The sequence below is a fragment of the Vidua chalybeata genome, chromosome 17, assembly GCF_026979565.1.
Source record: "Vidua chalybeata isolate OUT-0048 chromosome 17, bVidCha1 merged haplotype, whole genome shotgun sequence".
In the NCBI taxonomy this organism is placed as follows: domain Eukaryota; kingdom Metazoa; phylum Chordata; class Aves; order Passeriformes; family Viduidae; genus Vidua; species Vidua chalybeata.
This window is the reverse complement of record NC_071546.1, coordinates 6,264,586-6,287,034: the sequence shown is the minus strand read 5'-3', so window position 1 is coordinate 6,287,034 and position 22,449 is coordinate 6,264,586. Positions and strand designations below refer to the sequence as shown.

The following is a 22,449-nucleotide window of genomic DNA, read 5'->3' as shown; positions in this document are numbered from 1 at the left end:
CCTGGAGCTGACACACCTGTCTCCATAGATGAACATAAAACAGGGGTGTCTGCAGGGCTGGCAAACTGGGGATGGCACTTTGCCCAGCACCTGCAGAGAGGTGGCTGGTGTTTTGGGGTGATCTGGTGCTGGAAGGGGAGGCTGAGCTGGTTAGACCCCTACAACAGGCAGCCCGGAAAATCAGAGGGCTATGGGAGCCACCCTGACACCCTGGCATTCCCAGTCCCATCCACAGCACAGCCCCCCACAGGATACCCAGCCCTGCTGGTTCACAGGGTGCTGCTGCTCTCTGCACTGAGGGATCCCCTCCTGCAGTGCTGCAGTGGGGGCAGAGATGCCCCAGCTGTGTTTCCCCTGTCTCCTTGCTGGCACAACCATCATCCCACCTGCTGGGTGCGGAGTGGATGGAAATACCCCTCTGGCACACACCTCTCAGCAGCTCCCCAGGGCCCGCAGCATCTTGAGTAGCTTTATGAGAGAGACAATGCCAGGAAAAATGTACAAAGGGGTCTCTTTTGTTGGAGGCTCCCAGCAGGATGAGGCTGTATTGATACAGCACATCAGCTCAGCACCTGGGTGTTATTCCTGCTCCATGCTCAGGTCTGTGCCTCCCTGAGCTCCTAGCTGGCTTCTGCTGCACAGCAGGTCTCTGGGCCAGCTGGGTGCAGCCAGCCAGGCTCTGGGACATGCTTTCAGCCCCTGCACAGGCAGCAGTTGTGGGTCTGGGATCCTCAGTTCTGGTCAGTCAGAGCTGTGGGCATGAGAAGCAGTTTCCTGCTGCTGCTGTGGGACTGCCTTCTCCTCCCTGCACAACATCTCTGTGCCCCTTGCCAGCTCAGAAGTGGGAGTTTGGCCTTGGTGCTCCTCTTCATGCAACTAAAGAGCCAGATCCTGGCTCCGAAGCCACCTGTGGTGAAACCAAACCTGGTGAGGCACAGGGGGACCAGCACCTTGCTTACCTGGGGCACTGTAGCATGGCAGGATGACAGCAGCAAGCCCTGCTGCAGGTCACACATGGCCACCCGTGCTGGCTCTGAGCACGGTGGGATGAAGAGGTGACAGGCATTGCAAGCAGCCCCTCCAGCTGGCCAGGTGTCTCTGTGACCTGCAATAACTCAGTTGTCCCCTGGCGTCGTGACTGCGTGGGATGTTGTAGGGAAACACACTCGATGCTGCAGGATATGGCTTTCAGATGCTACAGCCATTTCCCCTCCCTGGGGACAGACACATGGACACAACGGAGGGAGCACAGCCCACTGCTTTCCCCTGAGATGACCCTGGTTGGGCACTGCCAGCTCAGGTCAGCGGTGGGGCCATGGGCAGAGTCCCTGTGGGCTGTGACAAGCCCGTCCTTGGGTTACACACAGGCGGCAACGCCCAGCCCAGCAAGTGGCTCCATCTATAACGGGGAGAGCTGCTGACCCAGGGTCGTGTGTGGCCACCAGGTCCCCTCCCAGCCACCCCCATAAGGGACATCTCTGCCATCTGCTAAGCTTGCACCAAAGCGGGGTGACCCTGGGGCTCCTGGCGAATCCCAGCCCTGCTGCTCCCTTTCCGGGGCAAACCCCCCTCTGCATCCCTCACCACCTGGATCCGCTTCTCTGCCCACTGCTTCCAGCAAGATCCCAGCTAGGGAATGAACAGGAAAGAGATGACTTTGGGAATCTCTCCCTGTGGGTAGCCTGAACAAATCCCCAGCCAGCAGCGAGGATCAGCCCCTCCGCCCGCCGAGGCACCGAGCCGTGCTCTGCTCGCTCCCCCCGGCCCCGTGCGGGGCTCCGTGTGCCTGCGTGAGCCTGTGTGCGCGGAGGCATTCACCAGCCTATAAATCTCCTGGCAGGGCTCTTTCCAAACTTCAGGACGTTCCCCGGGGGAAGAGTTAAGATGCAGCTTGTGCGTCAGCGGCCGCAGCGGGCTGCCCGCCGGGGCTAAGCCGAGCCTCCCGCATCTGCCCCAGCAGGTTGTTCCCGCAGGTCAATCCCGCCGCCGCCGGGCTCCGCCGCTCCCAGCTCAGCGCTCACGGTACGTGGTCACGGGGACATCCTCCCGCTGCTCCGGGAAGGGCTGGCAGGGATGCTAGGAGGTGCATCGGCTGACGGATGAGGGGATATTCCAGCGTTTTCCCTTTTTTTTTTTTTTTTTTTTTTTTTTTTTAATAAAATACTCGGCTTTAGCAGTGGCAGTTTTTCTTTTCCACCTAAATCCTAACAAGTCGTTAGGATTTCTCGACAATGCTTTTAAGTCTTGAGTTTCTTTATCTGTGTGAGGTTTCTGTTTGTGCTGGGGATTTATTCAATAAACCAAACTCCTAAGAAGTCACAGGGCAAGCGGCTGCAGTGACTCTCAGCATTCTCCTAACTATCCCCTGTGCCACAGGTATGCACCATAAATGAAAAAATGGGGGAGACTTTCTATTGATTTTATCTTTTTTTAAAACAAACAAGAAAATCAATTCCCCAGGCATATCCCTGACAGTACTGGGGAATTTGTTCTGATAAATAAAGTTATTAAAGAGATTAATTTTAAATATTACTATTTTTAATAGGGGGAAAACTACTATAATTAATAAGGAATAAAAAAAGAAAATTTGTTTCCACCTTATTTTGGGAAATGGTGCTTGCATGGTGTTTGCAGTCCTGAGTGGTGCCTGTGTTGTTTTCTCTCCTAGATCTGCACACCAGCAGCAGGGTCCAGCAATCCCCCTTGCTTGACTCCGTGCAGGAGCAGAAATCTGCCAGCTGATCCCACCGGGCGGGCTGGCATGGCTGTGCTCCGCTTGCACCTGTACCTCACAGCCTTGGGCTGCTGGGTGACACAGCTGTCCAGCTCCTTCCTGCTGCCCAACGCCACCGAGCTGCTGTCCCCGCCCGAGGGCACGGCCGCGGGGCTGCTGTGGGGCGAGGGGCTCCCGCGGGGCCGGCGGAAGCGCTCCCTCTCCCCCCATGACATGAGTGTGATTCTGGACTATCACAACCAAGTGCGGGCACAGGTGTCCCCTCCTGCTGCCAATATGGAATACATGGTGAGTTGGGCTGTGGCAGGGGAGTTTTGGGTCCACAGCTCTGGTGGGCTCAAGGGGCTCACTTCTGATATGGGAGCCCCAGCCGAGAAGGGATGTCAGGGTGCTGGCCAGATTCCTGGCTGAACACGTGCCCTGGGGGATTTTTTCCTGGGGTTAGGCAGACCCATGCAGCCTCTGTGCAGCACAGAGACAGTTCCCCATGAGGGCAGATTTAGGATCTGTGGGCCTGTGTCTGGGACATCTGGGAGGTGGCTACAAGCATGAAAAGCTCAGGTCCCAAACCAAAGCCCAGGTAGGAGCCTCTCCCCTGATTGCATCTCTGAGGGATGATCCCATCACAATCTCCAGGGTCCCTTTCGAGTGTTCCAAGTGGCGCCAGCTCCCAGAAGAAGAAACCCGCAGTAGTGAGTCAAGGAGGGGATGCGCAGTCTTGACAGTCTGGGCAACTCCAGATGAGGGTCATCCTGGGCAGAGCTGTCCCCAGGTTCTGTCCACCCTACTTGGAGCTCCTAACCCAGCCCTAAAGGTCCCCCAAGAGGAGCTATTTCCAGCCCACACAGGGCAGGACCCTCAGGGCAGGAGGTGCCACATGCTGCTCTGCTCCCAGGAAAGGGGACCAGCTCTGAGGGAGCAGCTGGGTGGTCCCTGGATGTGGTTTGGAGAAGAACAGAGCAGCCCAGCTTGCTGGGTACCAGAGCAGGTCAGACATGCCCGGGAGCATCCTGCACTGCTTTTTGCTTGGCCTAAATTCCTGCCTTCCAAAGTAACTCACACAGGCATCTCCCCAGAGGCGTTCAGGATGGGTGAGGAAGCTTTAAATAATGCATGAAGGAACCAGCTGTGCTCACCGGTCAGGCTGTGGCCAGGGATGCACTGAGGGCTGGGACAGCTGTGAGCTGCAGCAGCAGCACAGGGCTGCAGGGTTTCACCCCTGTGCTCAGCTCTGCCTTGTGCAGGAGCTCATTCCTGGGGGGAATCACACACACAGGGCTTGCAGCGCTGCAGGACATCCCTGCTCTGCTACACTCTGTGTCCAGAGCTGTGGCAGCAGCTGGGGAAGTCCATTCCTCCTGGACGTGCTGCTGTGTTTCCTTCCCCTGGGCATTTTCTAGCCTGATGCATGAGTCAGTAGTTTTTGGACACTCAGGGGTGCTCAGAAAGCCACATAGCACAAGGGAGCAGGTTTCTCCTCTTCCCTCCTCTGGGAAACCAAAACTCCTGCCTGCCCTTTTCCTCTCCCGTGGCCAGGTGTGGGATGAGCGGCTGGCCAGGGCAGCGGAGGCGTGGGCTGCGCGCTGCCTGTGGGAGCACGGCCCCCCCGAGCTGATGAAGTATGTGGGACAGAACCTCTCCATCCAATCGGGCAGGTGAGTGCCCTGCAGGCACCTGGGAAACCCCCACACCCCACAGTGCTGCAGGAGGAGCAGCAGCAGCCCCTCAGCCAAGGAGCAGAGGGGCCCTGAGCTGGCATTGCATGGGAGTGAGCTAGAGCTGAGAGGCACGTCAAGGACCCCAGGGTGGAGGAGGAGGGCCCAGCTCTTGCAGATGGGTAAATACAGGAAAGCAGAGGTGCCTGCTGCTCATTTGGGAAGTTTGTCATTATTCCCCTCTCTGCCAGGCACCTGGATCAGGGGGATATGGGTCCTGGATCTCCTCCACGTGGCTGAGTGCTCATGTGTCTCCGGTCCTCTGGCCTTGAGCACAAGTGGGCTTGGCACAAGGATGTCCTTACCCCCTTTTTCCCAGGAATGCTTGTTCCCAATGGGCCCTGGCTCCAAACCATTTCTCTCCTCCACCTCCTCAGTGTTGAGCTTTCCTTTCCTTTCTTTCACCCATGACCTCTGATGTGGAGGAGATCCACCTTACCTGTAGCACCGTTGCAGGTACCGCTCTGTCATGGACATGGTGAAATCCTGGCACCAGGAGAAGCAGCACTACTCCTTCCCCCACCCCCGCGAGTGCAACCCCCGCTGCCCCTCCAAATGCAGCGGCTCCGTCTGCAGCCACTACACGCAGGTGAGAGCTGCAGCCCCCCGGGATCCAGATGCAAATGGGGGGCTTTGTGCAGCTCACAGCTCTTCTCCCAGCAGCAGCTGGGATCCAGGGTCAAACCCTGGCAGCTGCCAGCTTCAGGCAGCGGTCCTGGCAGCTGGCAGTGTGACTTCTGGAGGGATGCCAGCAATGCCCTCCCACCCTGGGCTTTTCCAGCATTTGGGCTGTTGCAGGGAGGTCCCAGGGGTTCACAACCCACTGGAGGAGCAGCTGGGACCTTTTGGCTAGTTAACAAGGAGGTTTCCATTTTAAAAAAGCTTTTTTCCCCTCCTTTGGCCTTTCTCTCCTCACTGCACCTCTGAAAACTTAAAGGTGGTGAAGAGAAAAAAAAAATGCTTTGTACTTTTGCCAAGCATGAATCCTCTTCTCTGTGATTGAACAGCTTCATAGCACCCAGCTGTTTCTGGCTCCCTGGGAATGCAGCCCCTTCATCCCCTGGCACATCCCCATACAGCCTGGCCAGCACAAGGTGGAAAACCCTGTTTCTCTGCCTAGCAGCAGAGCTGTGCCAACCCCCAATTACCTCTTCTTCATGGCTCCAACCTTTACCTGAGCATCTGCATCCCCATGTGGCTCATCCATGATGATACTCAGGGATGCTCTGGGTTGCAAAAGGGCAAAATACACTTTTTAGGGAAGAGATTTAACCTGGAGAGGCTTTAGGAGGAGCTTTTGTTTTTGCTCGACCTCCCTGTGTGCAGGGTAAGCTGCTGGCCATGATTCAGTGTGAGGTTTAGGAGCTAATTTGGGTAAATTGGAGCAGTGACCCAGACTCTGCTGCTTACGGATGTGAGCTTGGCAAGGCAATACTGTGCAGGGCAGTGCAGGTTGCAGGTAGGAGAGGGAGAGCAAAAAGTCACCCTCTGGTAAGAAAGCACTGCCTGTGATGGGACAGCATCCAGCCGAAGAGATTGGGGCAGCTGGGATGAAATTCCCTGGGGGGACAGAGCCCTGTACTGGCATCCTGGGGCTATCAGCTGTGGGATGTCTGGGTGGATGCACAACAACAGTGTCTGTTCTCTGTCCTGGCACAGATGGTGTGGGCAACCTCGAGCCGCCTGGGCTGTGCCCTGGGCAGCTGTGCCAACGTGCGGGTGTGGGGCAGCACGTGGCGTCACGCCATCCTCCTCGTCTGCAACTACGCCATCAAGTAAGTGACATCCTCCCTCCCCACAGCAGGGTCACAGCGGGCTGATGATGCTCAGAGGTGACGCCCTCCTCTCTTTTTAGGGGCAACTGGCTGGGAGAAGCGCCCTACAAGGTGGGGCGGCCGTGCTCAGCCTGCCCCCCCACCTACGGCGGGGGCTGCTCCAACAACATGTGCTTCAGCGGAGTCAAATCCAACCAAGTCAGCTGGTTCTAGGGCTGCAGCCCCAGGAGGAGCCCTGGAAATGGAGATGGGGTGAACAAGAATTATTTATAACACTGACCCCCTGGCAGCCTGGCTGTCCAACCTGCTTCATCCTAATGCCACGTAGGAAAATGCTTTTCTAACACACGTCTCCAGCAGTGTTGTCTGGCTGCTTCCCACTTTGGGGGAACTACGGACAGTTCAGGTCCCTATTTTCTGAAATGGGGATGGTTTAGGGATGCAAGGAAAGAATGGGGTTGGCTAGCATGGTCGCTACTCTGCAGATTTGGGGGGCTTTCCCCATTTTCCCCCCTGGTGCTAAGGCAGAGGCTGGTGTAAGTGAATACCAAGATGTTCCTCTCGTGGTGAGCAGCCGGATAAGTGGGGAGCCCCGACTATGCTCTTGCTTCACAGCAGCCCCTCTGACTGTGGGGCCCCCAGCTCTTGAGCCCCCCAATAAAGCAGCCTGGAGACCCCTATGGTTGTGTTGGTTCTCCCTCACTCGCAGCCTGAAGCCTCGGGGTAACACCGAGCCAGTGTCTTTGCGCTGGTTTTGGGTGTAAGCAGCAGAGTGGGGGCAGAAGCCCTCAGTGGGGCCACGGGCTACGGGCACAGGAGATGCCTGGGTGCTTTGCTCCATCGTGTGGGAGAAGCCAGCACTGCTGGGACACGGGGTGATGATGACGCTGAAGGACCACAAACTCACTGTCCCGCCCATGCTGTCCCACACCATCCCACTACTCTACCTCGCCCCGAGTGCCATGGAGCACCTCATTATCCACATGCCCTCTCTTTCTAAAACCTCTCAAACACTCAGCAAACTCAGGGATTCCTGAATTACAAGTCCTTGGATTTGAGCATCCAGCTGTGGATTCCTGTGCTGCAGCCCTCTGCATCCAGCAGCACTCTCCCCACCACATGCTCCCTTGGAATGTGCTTTTCCATTCCAGAGGAGCAGATATCCTTAATTTGGCCCCCTCAGGGCTGCAGGGTTTCAATAGCTGAGGTGTTGGGAGGATCCTGAGACTGGCAAGGACCCCTCTGTGCCTTCTCCAGCCTGGCCTCTTCCTGAGATGTACAGGAGATACAGAAGGCTCTGTGCTGATGGATAATCATTTTTTCAGCTTCAGCTCTGGATTCCCCATGTACTTGGTGTCCTCTCTCCAACACTTCTTGCACATGGCCCTGCTGGCCTCAGCACAGCCCCTGGCAGCCCAGACTGCTCCTGTCACGGAGCCCCCAGCGGCACAGGGGCTGCCACAGCCTCACGGGGAGCCCACCTGCACATCTGCTACCAGGAGGTCCTGGATGCAGCAGTCCCAGAGGGAGCACAGATGACCATAAGTGGCTGTGACACCTCATGAGTACCCCCGATTTGGGGAACAGAGAGAGACAAGGAGGAGCTGCCAGCCCCCTGTGCCCAGTCCTGTGCTCAGGGTATCACCCTGCATCCCACCACAGCATCCCCAAGCAACCTCTCTGGTTTGGCACCAGGCGGACAAGCCCCGACTCGTGGCCTGGGCATTTTGCCTCCTGTGCCTCAGTCAGGCTCTGCTCTGCCCTTGCCAGTCCCTACATTATCCCACCGCCCCTGGCCCCCCATGCTGTGTTTGCCCTTCGCAGTTCACAGGCTCAGACCTGGTTTTCCCATCTTGGGTGGGTGATGGCACAAAACCCAGCAGCACCTGGGGCACTGCAGAGCTGGATCCGGCTGCCCCGACTCCCCGTGGCCAGGGGTGAACCCCAGCCCGGCGGCTGCCCCGGCCTTGACACCATCTGGAAGCGGGAGCCCCAAAAGAGTCCAGTAAAAGCCGTGTTTGAGTTTCTAGCTTGGCAGCAGTTACTATAGCTACAGCAACGGCACCTTGCAGATTGGTTTCCATAAGAGCTTGGTTACTATTTAACATCTCCACCCACATTAGCCCTGATTAAGCGAATCAATAAGATAACAGGAGAGGCAGGTTTCCTCGCCCTGCCTCTCCGTGCTCCCTCCTGCCTTCACCTAGTTCCTTAGTGAGAGACATTTTTATTTATTTATTTAGATTTCTTTTTTATTCCTCTACTTCCTCTGGTTTTCGCCCCAAGTCCCCATAGCAGTAGCCGGCGAGACATGGTCAATGTAAGCACCCAGCTAAGCGCTAAGATGGAGGCTCCATATGGTGAGTACAGCGTTCCCACCGCCCGCGCTGCCGGCCTGGCGTCGCTCGCGGGAAGCGGGGCTGGCAGCGGCCAGCAGCCCCCAGCCCCACGGCCCAGCCCCGCCGCGCTCCCCCTGCCTCAGGCATCTGCAAAGGCTGGAGGTGGAGGCAGGAGAAGGGCTCTGGTTGATTTTGATATGATGTAAATCCTATATGTGTGTTTTCTCTCTTTCACTCTGCTTGACCCAAAGAGGAAGGCACGTGCCTGAGGGAGCAGAGCGGCCCCACGTGCTGGCAGAGGGGCTGCTGCTGCCGCCGGGCTCGCAGCAGGAGTGGCAGCAGTTTAGAGGAGGTGAAGCTGCCCTAGGACACACAGCCAGCCCCGATGCACAGGCTGCAGGTGGCCCGTGGCATGCCCGGGCTGTGTGAGTGGGCACAGCGGGCGCCTGCCAGCGCCGCGCTCCTGCCGAGGGCCGGCGTTACGGCTGGGCAGGTTTCCCAGCACAGAGTGTAGTGCCTGGACAAGCAGCAGCCTCCAGCCTCTGCAGGGCGCAGCATCAGGTGGCACAACGCTGCCTGGTCACCTGGCCACAGCGAGATGCCTGCCAGGCCTGTGTCCGTGCTCCCGGCGTGGCACAGTAGACACCGTGTTGTGCTCCTTGGCTGTGACAGATGCCAGCTGCCAAGAAATACACGTGGACCCCAGGGGACAGATGCCCTTGCCTGGGCTGACATCAGCCCATGGTTATCCTCAGGATGGGACAACTGTGCCTGTGTTGCAGCATCCCTACACAGCTGGTTGTGTCCCGTGTATTTTGGGAGCCTTGGTTCCCTGGGCTTGGCCAGGTTGTGGAGTGAGATCCCAGCAGCTGAGGTCTCACAGTTACGAGGTTCTCCATCACATCCTCGTGGCTCTCCAGCACTTCCTTGTGGCTCTCCATCAGATTCTCATGGCACTCCATCACTCTCAAGGGCTCTCCATTGCTTCCCCTGGCTTTCCATCACACCCCGTGGGGCTTCCATCATACTACCTTGCTTTCCTCACTCTATTTTTCATGTCCTGCTCCTCTTCTCTTTTACAAGCATGCAGCCCCTGCCCAGCCCACTTTCCAGGTACTATGTGTGCAAACCCAGGTCCCAGGAGGGCTTGTGGGACTCCCAGAGCACCCTCTTGCACTTTGCTCATGACCTCTCTTTAGACGGTTGCTTTCCTTGATCCAGGCCTGCAGCCTCCCACGGGTGTCACCTCCTGCCCTAACCCACTTCTGTTGTGGCATTCATGCTGCCTTGTGTCTCTTTGCCCCAGCCCCCAGCACTTTAGCACCCTGCAGATCACTTTATTTCAGGTCACATCACCCCACAGTGAGCCATGGCCAGACAAAGGGCATGTCAGCATTTTGGTGGGTCCATGGCCTATGGCAATGGAAACGTGTAGGAATTGTATAGGATCTGCTGTAGTCTCACTGGAGCAGGCAGTTGTGATCAAGCAGTTACAGAATGCTGAGTTTTAGCCTGCTTTTATCAGGTTGTGCATCCCCAGCCCACAGGAGCCAGGTCTCTGGAGGAGCTCTGTTCACTCCTGCCTCTGAGCTGCAGGAGCCAGCAGCAGGAAAATGCCCAGAAAACTGTCCAGGTTTTGGTCTGTTTAGTGCAGGTTGTGTCTTTGTGTCCAGCTGGTGCTGCTTGGACAAAGTGCAAGGAGCCACGTGGTGACGCACACGTGTGAGCTGGTGAAACAAAGGATTGATACCTCTGAGATGTGCAGAGGGTCGGATCCTGGAGCAGGAACTGGCCCAGGAGGAGCCAGTGCTGAGCATCCTCCAGGCTGAAGCCCCTGTTGCTGGTGGGAGACGGCTCCTGACCCACCCAGCTCACAGGGACGGACTTGCAGCTCATTTGCAGGAGAAGGGGAGGTACAAGGGATGTTCCCATCAGCCTGGGAGCCCTGGTGGTGCAGGGTGGCAGGTCTGGCTGTCCCCACATCCAGGGTGCTTGCATCCAGCTTTGACCCAGGGTGCAAAGCCAACCTCATTTCTGCAGTGAGCAACCAGCTTTGCCTGACACATGCAGCACGAGGAGCTGAACAAGTTCCTTAATCTCTTAGGATGAAGTTATTCTGCCCACTTGCAGCTGGCTCTAATGTGAGCAGCCACTTGCCAGCCCTGGCACATCAGTAACCTTAACACAGGCAGGTAAACATTTCTGACAATAATTTCTCCTGATTTTTTAAAATTATTTTTATTAATTACGATTTTTAAAGCTGTTTTTGTTTTAATTTTTCAGTCTGAGAGTCAGTAACTGAGCCACATGCTGAGCTTGGGCAAGTGCAGGCAGAGCCAGGTGCTGCCGGGTGGATGGGGAGGAATCACTGCCCATCCCACCTGCGGCCGCTCTCCCCATCTGCTCCTGTGGCTGAACAAAAGCAGGCTCTGGCCAGGACCTGCAGCAAGCCTGGGGCCAGGCAAGGGGGAGAGAGAAATAATAAGAATAAAAAAGCGAGATGGGCCTCCCAGACTGAAGTGAGAGGAAACTCAGAGTGTTGGCAGAAGGAGGGGAGTCCTCATAAATAAAACGGGTGAAAAAGTTATCCAAATAGAGGTGAGGAAGGCTTGGTGGGATGGGGACTGGCTTCCCCAGCAGCTCTGTAGGGTTAGGTTGGGGCTGGGCAGCAGAGTGGGCACAGCAGCCGGGATGCAGCATCCTGCAGACAGCAAAGTGGTGGCCAAACCCTTCCCAGGGTCACTGGGGAGTTCGTTCCCCTGCAAAGCAGTGGGGGAGCTCACACAGCAGTGGTGGTGCTGAGCCCCAGCCCTGCCCATAGTGATGCCCTTGCAGCCAGCAGCTGCCAGCCCTCAGCAGGACAGGCCACGGAGCTGGCATGCCTGATGGAGGCACACCTGGGTCCTCCAGAGGAGCCTTCAGCCTTGGAGTGGGTCACAGAGTTATTTTCAATTTCTTTTCATAGATGGAAGGATTTTTCTGATTTTTCCCTTCTCCCCATTCCTCTTAGGAGCTTCAGGATTTCAGCATCCATCTGAAGCCAGGGATACATTCTAATGGGGAAGCTTGGCACTGGCATTCAGCCTTGGGACAGCCAGCAGGTGTGGCCCTCTCTTGGCAGTGGTGGCATCAGTAAGACCATCCTCCACTGCAGTTACTGCAACCCTCCCCAGCCATCCCTGCCCCAGACTGTCACCAGCATTTTCCCTAAACAACACCTTGGGGGCACTTCTTTCCCTCCCATCAGACCTGTGCCTTGTGTAAAGGACTTGGAGGATGCCCTGCCAGGCAGTGACAAACCCGGCCTGTCCCCAGCACCCTGGGTGGGTCCCTGGGGAGAAGGGAGTGATGCTGCAGCTCTGGAGAGATGTGGAGGCACATTTGAAATCCTCACCAGCACCTGCTGAAGACAGGCTGTGAGCTGGAAAGGGCTCCACTGGTGTTAAATCCCTGCAGGAAGCTGCAAATAGGTGTGTGAGAAGGTGGAGGATGGAGAAGGGACAAGGGGAACATCTCTTCCTGGGCAGCGAGGAAGGGATGAGCCCCTTGATCCACCTTTATCCTCCCACTGAGACTTGGGCACAATCTGGGCAATTGGTCTCAATCCCAGTGCAGGCAGCACCACCCCTTCATATTTTGGATCTTCTCAGAGCCGGGGATCCCCAGGGCTGGTGGTTACAGCAGGGACCAGTGCTTGATCAGGGCTGGCCCTGATCAGTAAAGCAGCTTTGGAAAACAGCTGAAAAATGCCAGACGTCATTGCTGCTCAGGAGCTCTGGTCAGATGTGGGGAATAGTTTCAACTGAGAAACATAAGAGGGCAGCAATTTTTGGAGTATTTTTAATTTTCACTGCCAAATGCATTGAATTTTTTACAGGTTTCCTCTAGATATGACCTGAACTGAGCTTTTCCTCCTCAACTGCTCCTGTCAGCTGCTCTTTAATTCCTGTATTTACTCCTTGGCTCTGTGTCCAAGGCCTGGCAGCCATCAGGGACCGATGGGTCTTAGGACACTTGGCACAGCCCCCTCCCTTGTCCCCACTCTGGCCATCCCTGCTGGATGTTGGGGTGGCTGTAACACTGGTGCTGGCAAGGGCAGCACTTTCCAATGCCTGAGCAGGGTATTGGTGCAGCCAGGAATAAGCACAGGTATTTGCTGGGATGCAAAAGGGACAATCACTGTGTCAGCACCGTGGCCTGCTCCCAAGAGCTGTTTGCTGGTGATTGGTGAAGGTTTCCTTGGGGAAGAGCTGGGGATGCTGCTCAATGTCACAGGGTGTCTGCACTTACCCACAGGGCTGTGACTTCTCCCACCTCATTTCAGCCATTTATGGGGCCAGCAGCACACCCTCAACTTCGGCTTTGCTTGAAACACAGCGGTATTTTTATAGGGGGAGTGAGCCCAGAGGGCTGCTGTCAGCAGGAAATGAGCTCCAGCTCTGGGAGGTGAGCAGCAAGAGACTCAGGAAGTGCCTGAGAAGTGCCTGAGAAATGTTCTGAGCTCAGTAGGGCCAGTGTAGGTCTGCCAGTCATACTCTGTTAGTCATCTGCTGACATTTATTAAATGGCATTAAAATGTTTACTTAGCATGAGTGCAAATGGGTGGTGAGTGATGGTGGTCCCACAGACAGCAAGGGCTGGGTGAGTTTCTTTTACATACAGCACTATTTGCAGCAGGACCAGGGCCAGCACTGGGGGACAGCACACAGGGCAGAGCCAAGGGGAACATCAGGGGATGCCTGCAAGTATCTCTGCTGGCAGGCTTGGGGTTAGAACAGGGCAAAGACTGCAAAAAAACATCCGTGACTGTTTGTGTTCAGGCTCCTTCTTTGTTTGCTTTCCTCAAATATTCAAGCAAACAAGGTTCCTGGCAGAAATGTATGTGGAAATGGCAAATGTTGCAGAATTTTCACAGAAGGCGAATTTCGAGGTAGCGGTTGTACAGTGAACCCGGGGCTCAGGGCTCTGCTCTCCTGTCCTGGGCAGAGGCACTGGGGCTGCTGAGCAAAGCTGGGTCCCAGAAGCAATTACTCCCAGAAACAGCTCCTGTCCAAGCTTCAGCCTGAGCATCAACAGAGATTACTCTGCAAATCCCTTCAGGAAATACATGTCTCAAAAAATAAAGGCAGGCTCAGGATGCTGCACCAAAGCGATGGGAGGAGCAGCTCAGGCAGAGCAAGTGGCTGTGAAAATGCACCAGCAGTCAAGGAGCAAACAGATTCTGGCTCTGCAAGGCTGGACCAGACTTTCTATCCCAAAATCCTGCAGTCACCAGAGGGATTCCAGCTGCATCCCCATGGTAATGGAGCTCTGGTGCTGAGATGGGGACCAGGACCATCACTGTGAGCTCAAGCCCTCTAAGCCTCCAACACCAAGGTGTCCCTGAGGGATAACTACTGGTGGCAGCTCCTGCTGGGAAGGGGATTGGAGGTAGGGAATGGGTGATAGTGTGTGTCTCCACTGTAGGTGAGCAGGCATAGCCCATATCCTCTGTGATGGTGCTCTGGGAGCATCTTGTCCTTCTCTGCACATCCAAGTTGGTTTGACAGTCTGATTTTCATCACAGCCCTACAGACCTCAGACCTTGCTCACTCCACTCCAGAATTCCCAGGGCAGCACCTTCCCTGCAGCTTTGCTCATCCATCTCTCAGGGTGGGTGGCTCATCTCCTGTCACTGAGCACAGGGAACCCAAACCCACCAACCAGTGGTGGGGACCAGCAGACACCTTTCACCTGCCTCTGCACCAGAAACCTATCCCAGCCATGGGTGTGTGTGAGATTTTATAGGTGATAACTCCTGGGAAAGTGGGAAATACAAGGAGAGACGCACACTCAGCTTCCTGGCATGGCCCAACGCTCTGCTTAGGAGAGCCAATGTCAACAGATAGACCTGAAGGAAGGAGCAAAACCAAATACATGGGCACTTCTCAGAACAAGAGCTGTAAAACCTGCACAAACCTGAACAAGTGCCACAACACTGGTTTATACGGTCAGAATCAACAGTCGAGCTCACTCAACATGTTTGCCAACACACAAACCTCAGCCACCGGGCTGGGTTTATGGCCCAGTGCCCTTCATGGAGGCAGAGCCCAGCTCCTCCTGCCCCACTCAGCCACTTCTCTCCCCCTCTCTTCGCGAGGGATGCTGATCATCTTGCCACACAGTCCCCAAGACCTTCATACCCCATGGTAAGAGGCTGCTGCTTGAGCGGGTCCTGTGCCAGGGACAGGCATGCTGAGGTGGAGGTGGCCCAGCAGGGAAGAAAGAACAAAGCACTGATGGATGCCTGAGGGAACCAGCTCATGCAGAGTTTCGTTGTTGGCAGGCCAAAGGCAGCAACAGGAAATGAAGAGTGGAATAAGGAGGCAGGAGGGACAAGGGGACAAACAGCCAGGCTACAGATCCACAGCCCTGCTACCACCCCTGCCTAGAGTCTGCTGCCACCAAGGTGGTGGGACCGAGGTGGTGGAAGCAGAGCCGAATGCTGCCTGTGGCTCATCCATGGGTGTGTGCCTGGAGGCTGCCATTGTCTGGGAGGAATGTCTGTTGACTTGGGTGTGTTTCCCTGTTACAGCCACTAAAACCTGTGTGGCAACACAGGGGTGCAGGGAGGTGTCACGGGGTTACACACAGTTCAGTCCCAGCCCTGCCCTTGATGCTGCTCCCTGCTCCACATGGGAATGTTGGGCCCCTGTTGCCAGCATACCCCTCCCTGGGCACAGAGCTGAGGGACAGAGCTGCTGCTCACTCCCCATTCCTGACCCACCAGGAGCATTCTGGAAGCTGCTGACTGTGGGCACTCCAAATTAACTCAAATATACCTCAGGCAGGCCTGAGTGGAAGCAGAAGCTTGTGGAGATAGGACAGGAATGGTTTAGGAATGCTTTTGCTCCATTAGACTAGTGCCTTCGAGGTGCTGCTTGGGGCCTGATGTTTGGAGGGCAGGAATGAGCTCTCTTCTCCTTGGCACAGCAAAAGCAGAGGTGGGCTTGGCAGGAAGAGTCATCCGAGGAGGAAGGAAAATGCAGGAAAATGGGTATTTCAGATGGGTTTGTCCCTGAGTTGGTTCTTCTGGACACAGAGGCTGATGAGACCTGGCCCTAGCTGGGTCACAGCTATGCAGCCCAAGGCTGAATTCAGAGGTGCCCCAGTCTCCCTTTCAGCAATCCAGTCACTCAGTGCCTGTGAAACCCTAGTGAAGTGCCACTCTATTCCCTCACACAATTTTCCTCCTCCATTATAAACACATATATCTTCTCCTGCAGAGAAGAAAACTCTGGGTGCTCAGCAGCCTCCCTGCTCCCCTCTGGACTGAGTCATCCTGCGCTGTGATGTTAGCTGGGAAGGGAGACCAAGGTTGTTGCTCAAGGATGTGGTATTCTGGTTATTTATATAGAAACACTTTAAAGCAAAAGCAGTCAGCTTCTCCCTGAGGAGCCAGACCCACTCCTGCTGTTAGACACACCCAGGCACATTTTCTGGATCAAACTCCAGGGCTGCACATATTGTCAGGTACCCCTGCCCTAAAGAAACCCAGTGGCAGGCCAGAGGGCAGGCTGAGGGACCTCAGAAAGGTGGCCCAGAAAGCAGCAGGCATTGCTGCGGGCACTGCAGCGGGGCGCAGACCCAGAGCCACCTTATAATTTTCCTCCGGGTAGTGGCCAGAACCCTTTAAAACCTGCAACTCTGCAGCACAAACTCCTGCTCCCCATCAAATCTCATTGTGACCAGCATTAAGGGATTAGCCTGCCCCTGCTTCTGCGCCACAAGCAGCTCCTGGGCATGGCTCGTGCCCCGCTGCCCACGGGGGGCTCGCCGGCTGCACAGCCCCATCCAGGGGTGAGACTTCCCTAGCTCTGCCCACGGAGCTGAGCGCCCCTGGAAGATGAATGGCAGCAGATACCACCTGTTCCAGGAAACACCAGGTACCCCCCCTGCTCCCCCAGCACTTGCAGCAGGGAGAGAAGCAGCTGCGGAGTTTATGTGAATGAAGGGCATTGACAGGGTCTCCAGTGTGGATTTGGAGCTGCTGAAATAGGCTCATTCCCACTGATATTGCTGGTTCCCAGAGGATGGGACCACCATGTCTCTGGTTTCTGTTTTGCTTCATGCAGGGTGCACATACCAGCTTTGTGGGTGGTGATGGCTTGTGTCCCCAAGCTGATTCTGGGGCTCAAGAGAGAGATATCCCAACATGGGCAGCATGGTGGGTGCTGTGACTCCTGGGGGAAGAGGTGGTAGAGTCAGGCTGGCACTCCATGGATACCCCAGTGATTGCCTGTGCTGCCTGGGAAATGATTCAGTCATTGTCAGGCCAGTTCCCAGTGCCTGGCATTACTGCCCTGAGCTGGCAGGGGACAGATCCTGCCACTTGCAGCACAGCCTCTGCTCCTGAGCCAGATCTGCAGCAGGACTTCCCAGCCCTCAGAATGAAAGCTCAGAAGCAAGAGAAAAACACTTCCAGTGCAAACTTTACTGGTTGCACAGAGTCCTTACCAGTTAGGTTTTTAGGGTTCCCCTCTGTGGCCTCCTCCAGCCAGCTTTGTGCTCAGCCCCTCAGCCCCAGCACCCATGAGGACCTCGGTGTGAAGGCCAGGAGGCTGGGTGGGCTTAGAATGCACTAAACATGTCCAAGTTCCTGCAGACTACTGCCAGCACTGTGAAGAACTTGGGCATGTTTGGTACTTCCTGAGCCCTGGACCCCTGTGCCTCACACAACCTCATCCCCAAAACACTCCAACAGCCTCCATTCCACTCTGGGACTCAGCAAAAATTGAGCTGCTCCTCTTGCTTAAGCAATTCCTCCCAAGCAGGGTTTGTGCTGGTGGTGGGGTTTGTACTTTCTGGGGTAGCCTGCACCCCCAGTCACGATCCCACAGGACAAGCTCCCCATGCCAGTGGGGAGTCACATACTGCTGGGGGCTGCTCCCAGCAGTACCTGAGCTCTTTATCAGCTGGAAATCATTTTAGGAGAATTCATGGCTTCAGCATCCCATGATATGTTTACTAGAAGTGGTTCATTTCCTCAAATGATGTCGTTTATGGTCATAATATATTTTAATTTCTTTATGATACAAGAGGCCAATGGCACCGGGACTTACAGGAATGTAAAGGGACAAACAATAGTGTTATCCAGTCAAATGTTACCTAGATTGAATACTCACAGGCTGATCAGCAGTTCCCATGTTTGTTAGCTGGGAGCCAGGCAGTTGTCCCTGCAGTGTCCTGGCTGTGGGTTTCTGGAACTGTAGGGATGTGTGATCCCCTGCCCTTCCTGTGTTCCCATGTTCCCATCCTTTGCTTTCTGCTGTGTTTTTGTTTCTCTGGCAGTGGACAGGAGGGTTGTGTCACACAGGAGGGTGTGTGGGGGGCGTGCAGCTGCTGTGGACGTGGAGCTCCTGAGTGTTGTCTGGTTCTCACTCACTCCTTGCTGTGCTGTGGTGATTGAGGACACTGGGGACATGACAGGTTACTCAGGCATTCTGCACACTCCTGCAGAGAAAAAGCATTTTGCACTAACTTGTTTCCTTCTGTCTTCAGAAACTAGAATCTCCCAAATTTTAACTCACCACCCCTTTGTGTGGGTTTTTTTTCCCATGCCCCGCCTACCTTTCCCAATTCAGACCTGCCAGTGCTCCCACCTGCAGCAGCCTCCCTCCTTCCTCCTGCTTCCTCCCATCAGGCACACATGGCCCTGTCCTGAGATGTTCCCCCAAGTCCAGCTCCCCAGCTGGGGCTGACTTTGCCAGCAAGCCCGGGGCAGGAGGGCAGCCAGAGCTGTTGGGTCCAAGAAGATGCTTTTTGCCCATGAGGTGCTCTTGACTTGCCTCCTCCAGGGCCATGGGCTCAGACTGTCCCCTGACACCCTTGTCCTGCTGTAGCTCTCCCTCCACCCCTCAGCAGCATTGCAGTCTTTTGCCTTAATTTTGAGGGAGGGCTGATCCCAAGAGCCCCAGCAGCCACTGGAGGTCACTTCCAGGCGTGGCTTGCTGATGCACCTAGCTTTGCAAAAATATATTAAAAAAAAAAAAAAAAAAGGTAAAACTTGATGTGTAACCACTGTTGATTTTGGCTGTTCTCCTCCCTTACCTATTGCTCCACAGCTGAAACGATTCAGGGGTTGTTTCATGTGTGTATAATGAATGTATAAAGTCAATGAAACATAAAAGGCCTGCAAACAGCTGGCAGGGCTGAAGGGAGAGACTCACTTGCCTGCCAGACTGTGAGCTCAGTAGGGATCCTTTTCCTTGGAAGCTTCAGGATTACTTCAGGCCCAAAGGAATCATATCCACCTGCTAAACAAGTTCTCCCCAGGTCCAGAGCAGGCTGCTGAGATCCCTGCCTCACTAAATGTGTGAGCTTGCAAGGCACAGACAGCAATAGTGTCTGTTGCTGGCAGCAAACCCTCTCTCCAGTGCTGCTGCTTCCCTGAGGCTCCTGCTCCCCCATTTCAATGGGGCTTAAACCACTGGATTTCAGCCAAGCTTTTGCCAGTGTAGTCAGTGAACCTGGAACAGCACATGGCAAAGTCAGAGCTTTTCTGAACTTCTTCCAAAATTGGCAGGGGAGTGTTTAGCAGGAAAGTGTCCGGGTCTCTGCTGGGTTGGGGTTTGGATGGAGTGCAGTGCCTGCGGTGTAGGGTTTGAAGGGGGCAAGTGGGATCAGTGGTGGGAGCTGTAACTTGGGCAAAGTTGCAGCCTGTGGTGTAATGGAAGAAGATTAATCTATTCCCCTTTCTCCCTTGGGCTCGGGCTCATTGCTTGATTTTATATAAAAACAGAGCAGACAGATTTCAAGAGTCACAACTGCAAAACTGCAGGCCCCAGAGCCAGATGCTGCTTTCAGGGGCTGCAAGGCAGGCAGAGTGATGGCAAATACACATAAGCAAATGCCCTGGCATTTTCAAGTACAGCCACCCTTCTGGGAACAGCTCAAATTTACTGTTCTTGCATAATAACAGCTCCCATGAGAAATAATAATTACTTCCTCAAGAGTTCAGAGCCCTTGTTAGGCAGGATAATAAACCCCTCTCCAGTCCTGGGATGAAAGGCAAGCATAGTGTTATCACCAGAGCAGTATATGCTGAAATGGTCTGTCTGTCCCCATGTTTGCATTTCTTTCCCTACCACTTTTAGAGAGCAGTTACTTATTTTAGCTCCAATAATTGCCTCCAGGTCCAACATCATCCCAGCTTCAGCTGAAATGCGCATGTTGCTTTTGGAGAGGAGTTCAGGCAGAGTCTTATACCTTCTTTAGAGTAACTCTTCCCCATGCCCAAAAGCTGCCTCGATTCTCCATATGGGGATTTTGTGGTCTGGGGACCAGGACAGTATTGGTTGGTTTGGCTACTTTTTGATAACTCTGTTCAGAAACAGCCAAAGGTTGCAATGAAGCTGCCTCTGTCACCCTGAGCTGTGCTGGGGAGCCTGTGGTGCCAGCAATGTCACATGCTGATCAGTGACAGCGTGGCTGGGCTCTGCCCAGGGTTTGTCTGTCCTGGCCATTGCTCCCAGCTCCAAACAGCAAATCTGCCCCAGCCCCAGTGACAGGCATTTCAGCCCTGGGGAAAGTAAATCACCAAGAGTGATTGCTGTGGAACAGGATGATAAAACTGATCGCATCTTCCCCAGGCACGGTCTGGCACATGGCTGTGGTCTCCTCCTGCCTCTCATTGCTGGATCTTTCTGATCCACCTCCCTGGATGGAGCTAGTGGCTCATTTTCACCTCTACAAAGTGTTTTGCTCAGGCAGGGATGTGCAGTGTGCAGCTGGCAAGGGGCAAACAGGCCCTAAACAACCTCTGCTGAATCATCTATTTTCCTGGAGGCTTCTCACAGCTTCTGGGGATGTTCTGGAGAGGGACATGGGAGCAGACCCCCATCTGTGTGTCTGTCATATGATTGCCCCTAGCAGAGGCAAAGATCTACCCCATGAGCTGGGGGCTTGTGCAGCTGCACTGACCTGCAGCCTTCCAGCCCCAAAAAAATTCCTTGGAGCTGCTTATTAACACACTGACAACTCTGCTCTGGAGTCACAGCACGCCGAGGTAGACGGCAGGAGGGTTTGACAGTATGGCCTAAATACCCCTGTTTACAAAAAGTCTGACAAAACACAAGCCCTTGGCTTTATCTTTCCCATTTGGAAATAGTCACCGAGCAAATATACTCAAGGCATGAAAAGAGGGGGGTTTATATTGACTTTAGAAAAAGCTGTTCTTTAAAAACAGGAAAAAAAGCTCATCCTCGAGCTGTGCAGACTGGCTGCGAGACCCAAAAGAATCAGGACAGGGGCTTAAAGCATGCCTGCTAATCTGTAGCAGTTCTGTGTGAGCAAGTCATGCAGTAAACTGCTCTCTGTTAATTTTTTAATGCAGAATAAACAGGTCAAGAAATGATTAGCATGAGAATAAGTTGAGCTTAATTGAGAGAATCAGAAAAGATGAGAGGGAAGAGGCAAATTGGAGTTATCAGTTAACTATAAAGAGTAGCTCTGCCTCCACAAGCTCATGTTCCTCTAGTTTATCATCCCCTCTGAAGCTGCTTTTTTTTTCCCCCTTCCCTTACTTAAATGATGAGCTAAAATTGCTTGTACAAGCACAATGGAAGCCCTTGTTTCTCCTTCTCCTTTTCCCTCTGCAATGGCTGGCCAAATGAATTGTAGGTGATAAGGCTCCTACCTGGTTATTCCCGAGGTTCTTCCCAGAAAGGAAGCTGCTGACATGAAGTGCAAAATCCACTTTGTGCAAGTACCAGTGCTGTGCTCCAGTGCAAAATTTTCTGCATGATCCTGGGAGATCCAAGGGCTGAGCAGACACGTCCGTGGGCAGGGGGAAGAGCAGTCCTCGGGACTGCTTGAAGTGGAGTTTGGTCAGTGGTCGGAGATCTATATTCTCAGATAGGCAGGACTTTGTCCACAAACTGGAATTTGAAATTTCAAAGGGGAAAAAAAAAAAAGGCAGAAGGGACCTTTGCATGTGTGGAGATGACTACGCTGGTGACGTTCCTCTGGGACTTTTGTTCTTTGTCTTGTACCTGGGCTTCCTGCTTCCCCACAGCTGGCTCGTGAAATGGCGTCGGGCCGAGCAGGGCCCTGACCGTACTCAGGGCTTGGCTGCTCTGCAGAGGTTTCACACCTGAGCCCTGCTTCGTGTGCATGTGGGGAAAAAAAAGGCCATGTGAAATATTCCAGCTCTACAGTGGCCTTGGAGCTGCGAGTGACAGGGAGCAGAGCTCTGGAGTCAGCGCTGCCAGGCCAGCGATGGCATTGCCGATGACAGCTGAGGGGGGTCCTGCTGGCCCTGGGCACTGGCTTTTCTGCCGGGCACTTCTTAAGAGTGCAGAGCTGTGAGAGAGAAAAACAAAGGGCAGGAGGGCCCCTGGTCATGGTCCATGCTCAGGAAGTCTACAGGCAACCCCAGACTGGGGTGCCTGGTCGATCCACTGGCAGGCAGGGCTGTGTCCTGCGGCAGCGGGGAGAGATGGGCCAGCAGGAACTGCAGGAGCATAACACACACAGGGGCATCAAAAAGATGGGCCCAGGCTCCTCCCAGGGTGCATGGTTGGAGATCAAGGGGCATAAAAACTGGAGAGAGGTTCAGCCAGTGTCTAACCATGAGGACAGTCAAGCACCAGCTGGCTGCTGAGGCTGCTCTCCATCCTTGGAGGTGTTCAAGACCCAACTAGATAAAGCTGCAGGGAGCCCATGCTGCTCTCACAGTTGGCAGGAGTCTTGGCAGAGACTCTGAGGTCCCTTCCAACATAAATTATCTTCTGATCCTACAACACCCTGTTCAAGAAGCGCCAGGGAGGAGCCCCTTGAGAGGAGCCTGCTCACCTGCTGGACATGCAGAGTTGGCAAGCACAGTAGGTGACGGCATCCTTTCCAAA

General features: G+C 54.6%; 2 protein-coding genes across 2 annotated transcripts in view; both read left to right on the top strand.

Annotated features, from left to right (window-relative positions):
* Window positions 1–2,761: 2,761 nt before the first annotated feature.
* Window positions 2,762–6,606, top strand: R3HDML (R3H domain containing like). The gene is made up of 5 exons (XM_053958798.1): window positions 2,762–3,022; window positions 4,271–4,389; window positions 4,906–5,038; window positions 6,109–6,224; window positions 6,305–6,606. Exons 1-5 carry the CDS (start codon window positions 2,762–2,764, stop codon window positions 6,435–6,437), a joined length of 762 nt encoding a protein of 253 aa, XP_053814773.1. The 3' UTR covers window positions 6,438–6,606.
* Window positions 6,607–8,467: 1,861 nt separating this feature from the next.
* The window catches only part of HNF4A (hepatocyte nuclear factor 4 alpha), a 35,284-nt gene continuing 21,302 nt past the window's right edge, over window positions 8,468–22,449 (top strand). The window contains exon 1 of the mRNA XM_053958205.1: window positions 8,468–8,584. Coding sequence (XP_053814180.1) covers window positions 8,536–8,584 — 49 coding nt within the window. The 5' untranslated portion in view covers window positions 8,468–8,535. The remainder of the gene's footprint in view (window positions 8,585–22,449) is intronic.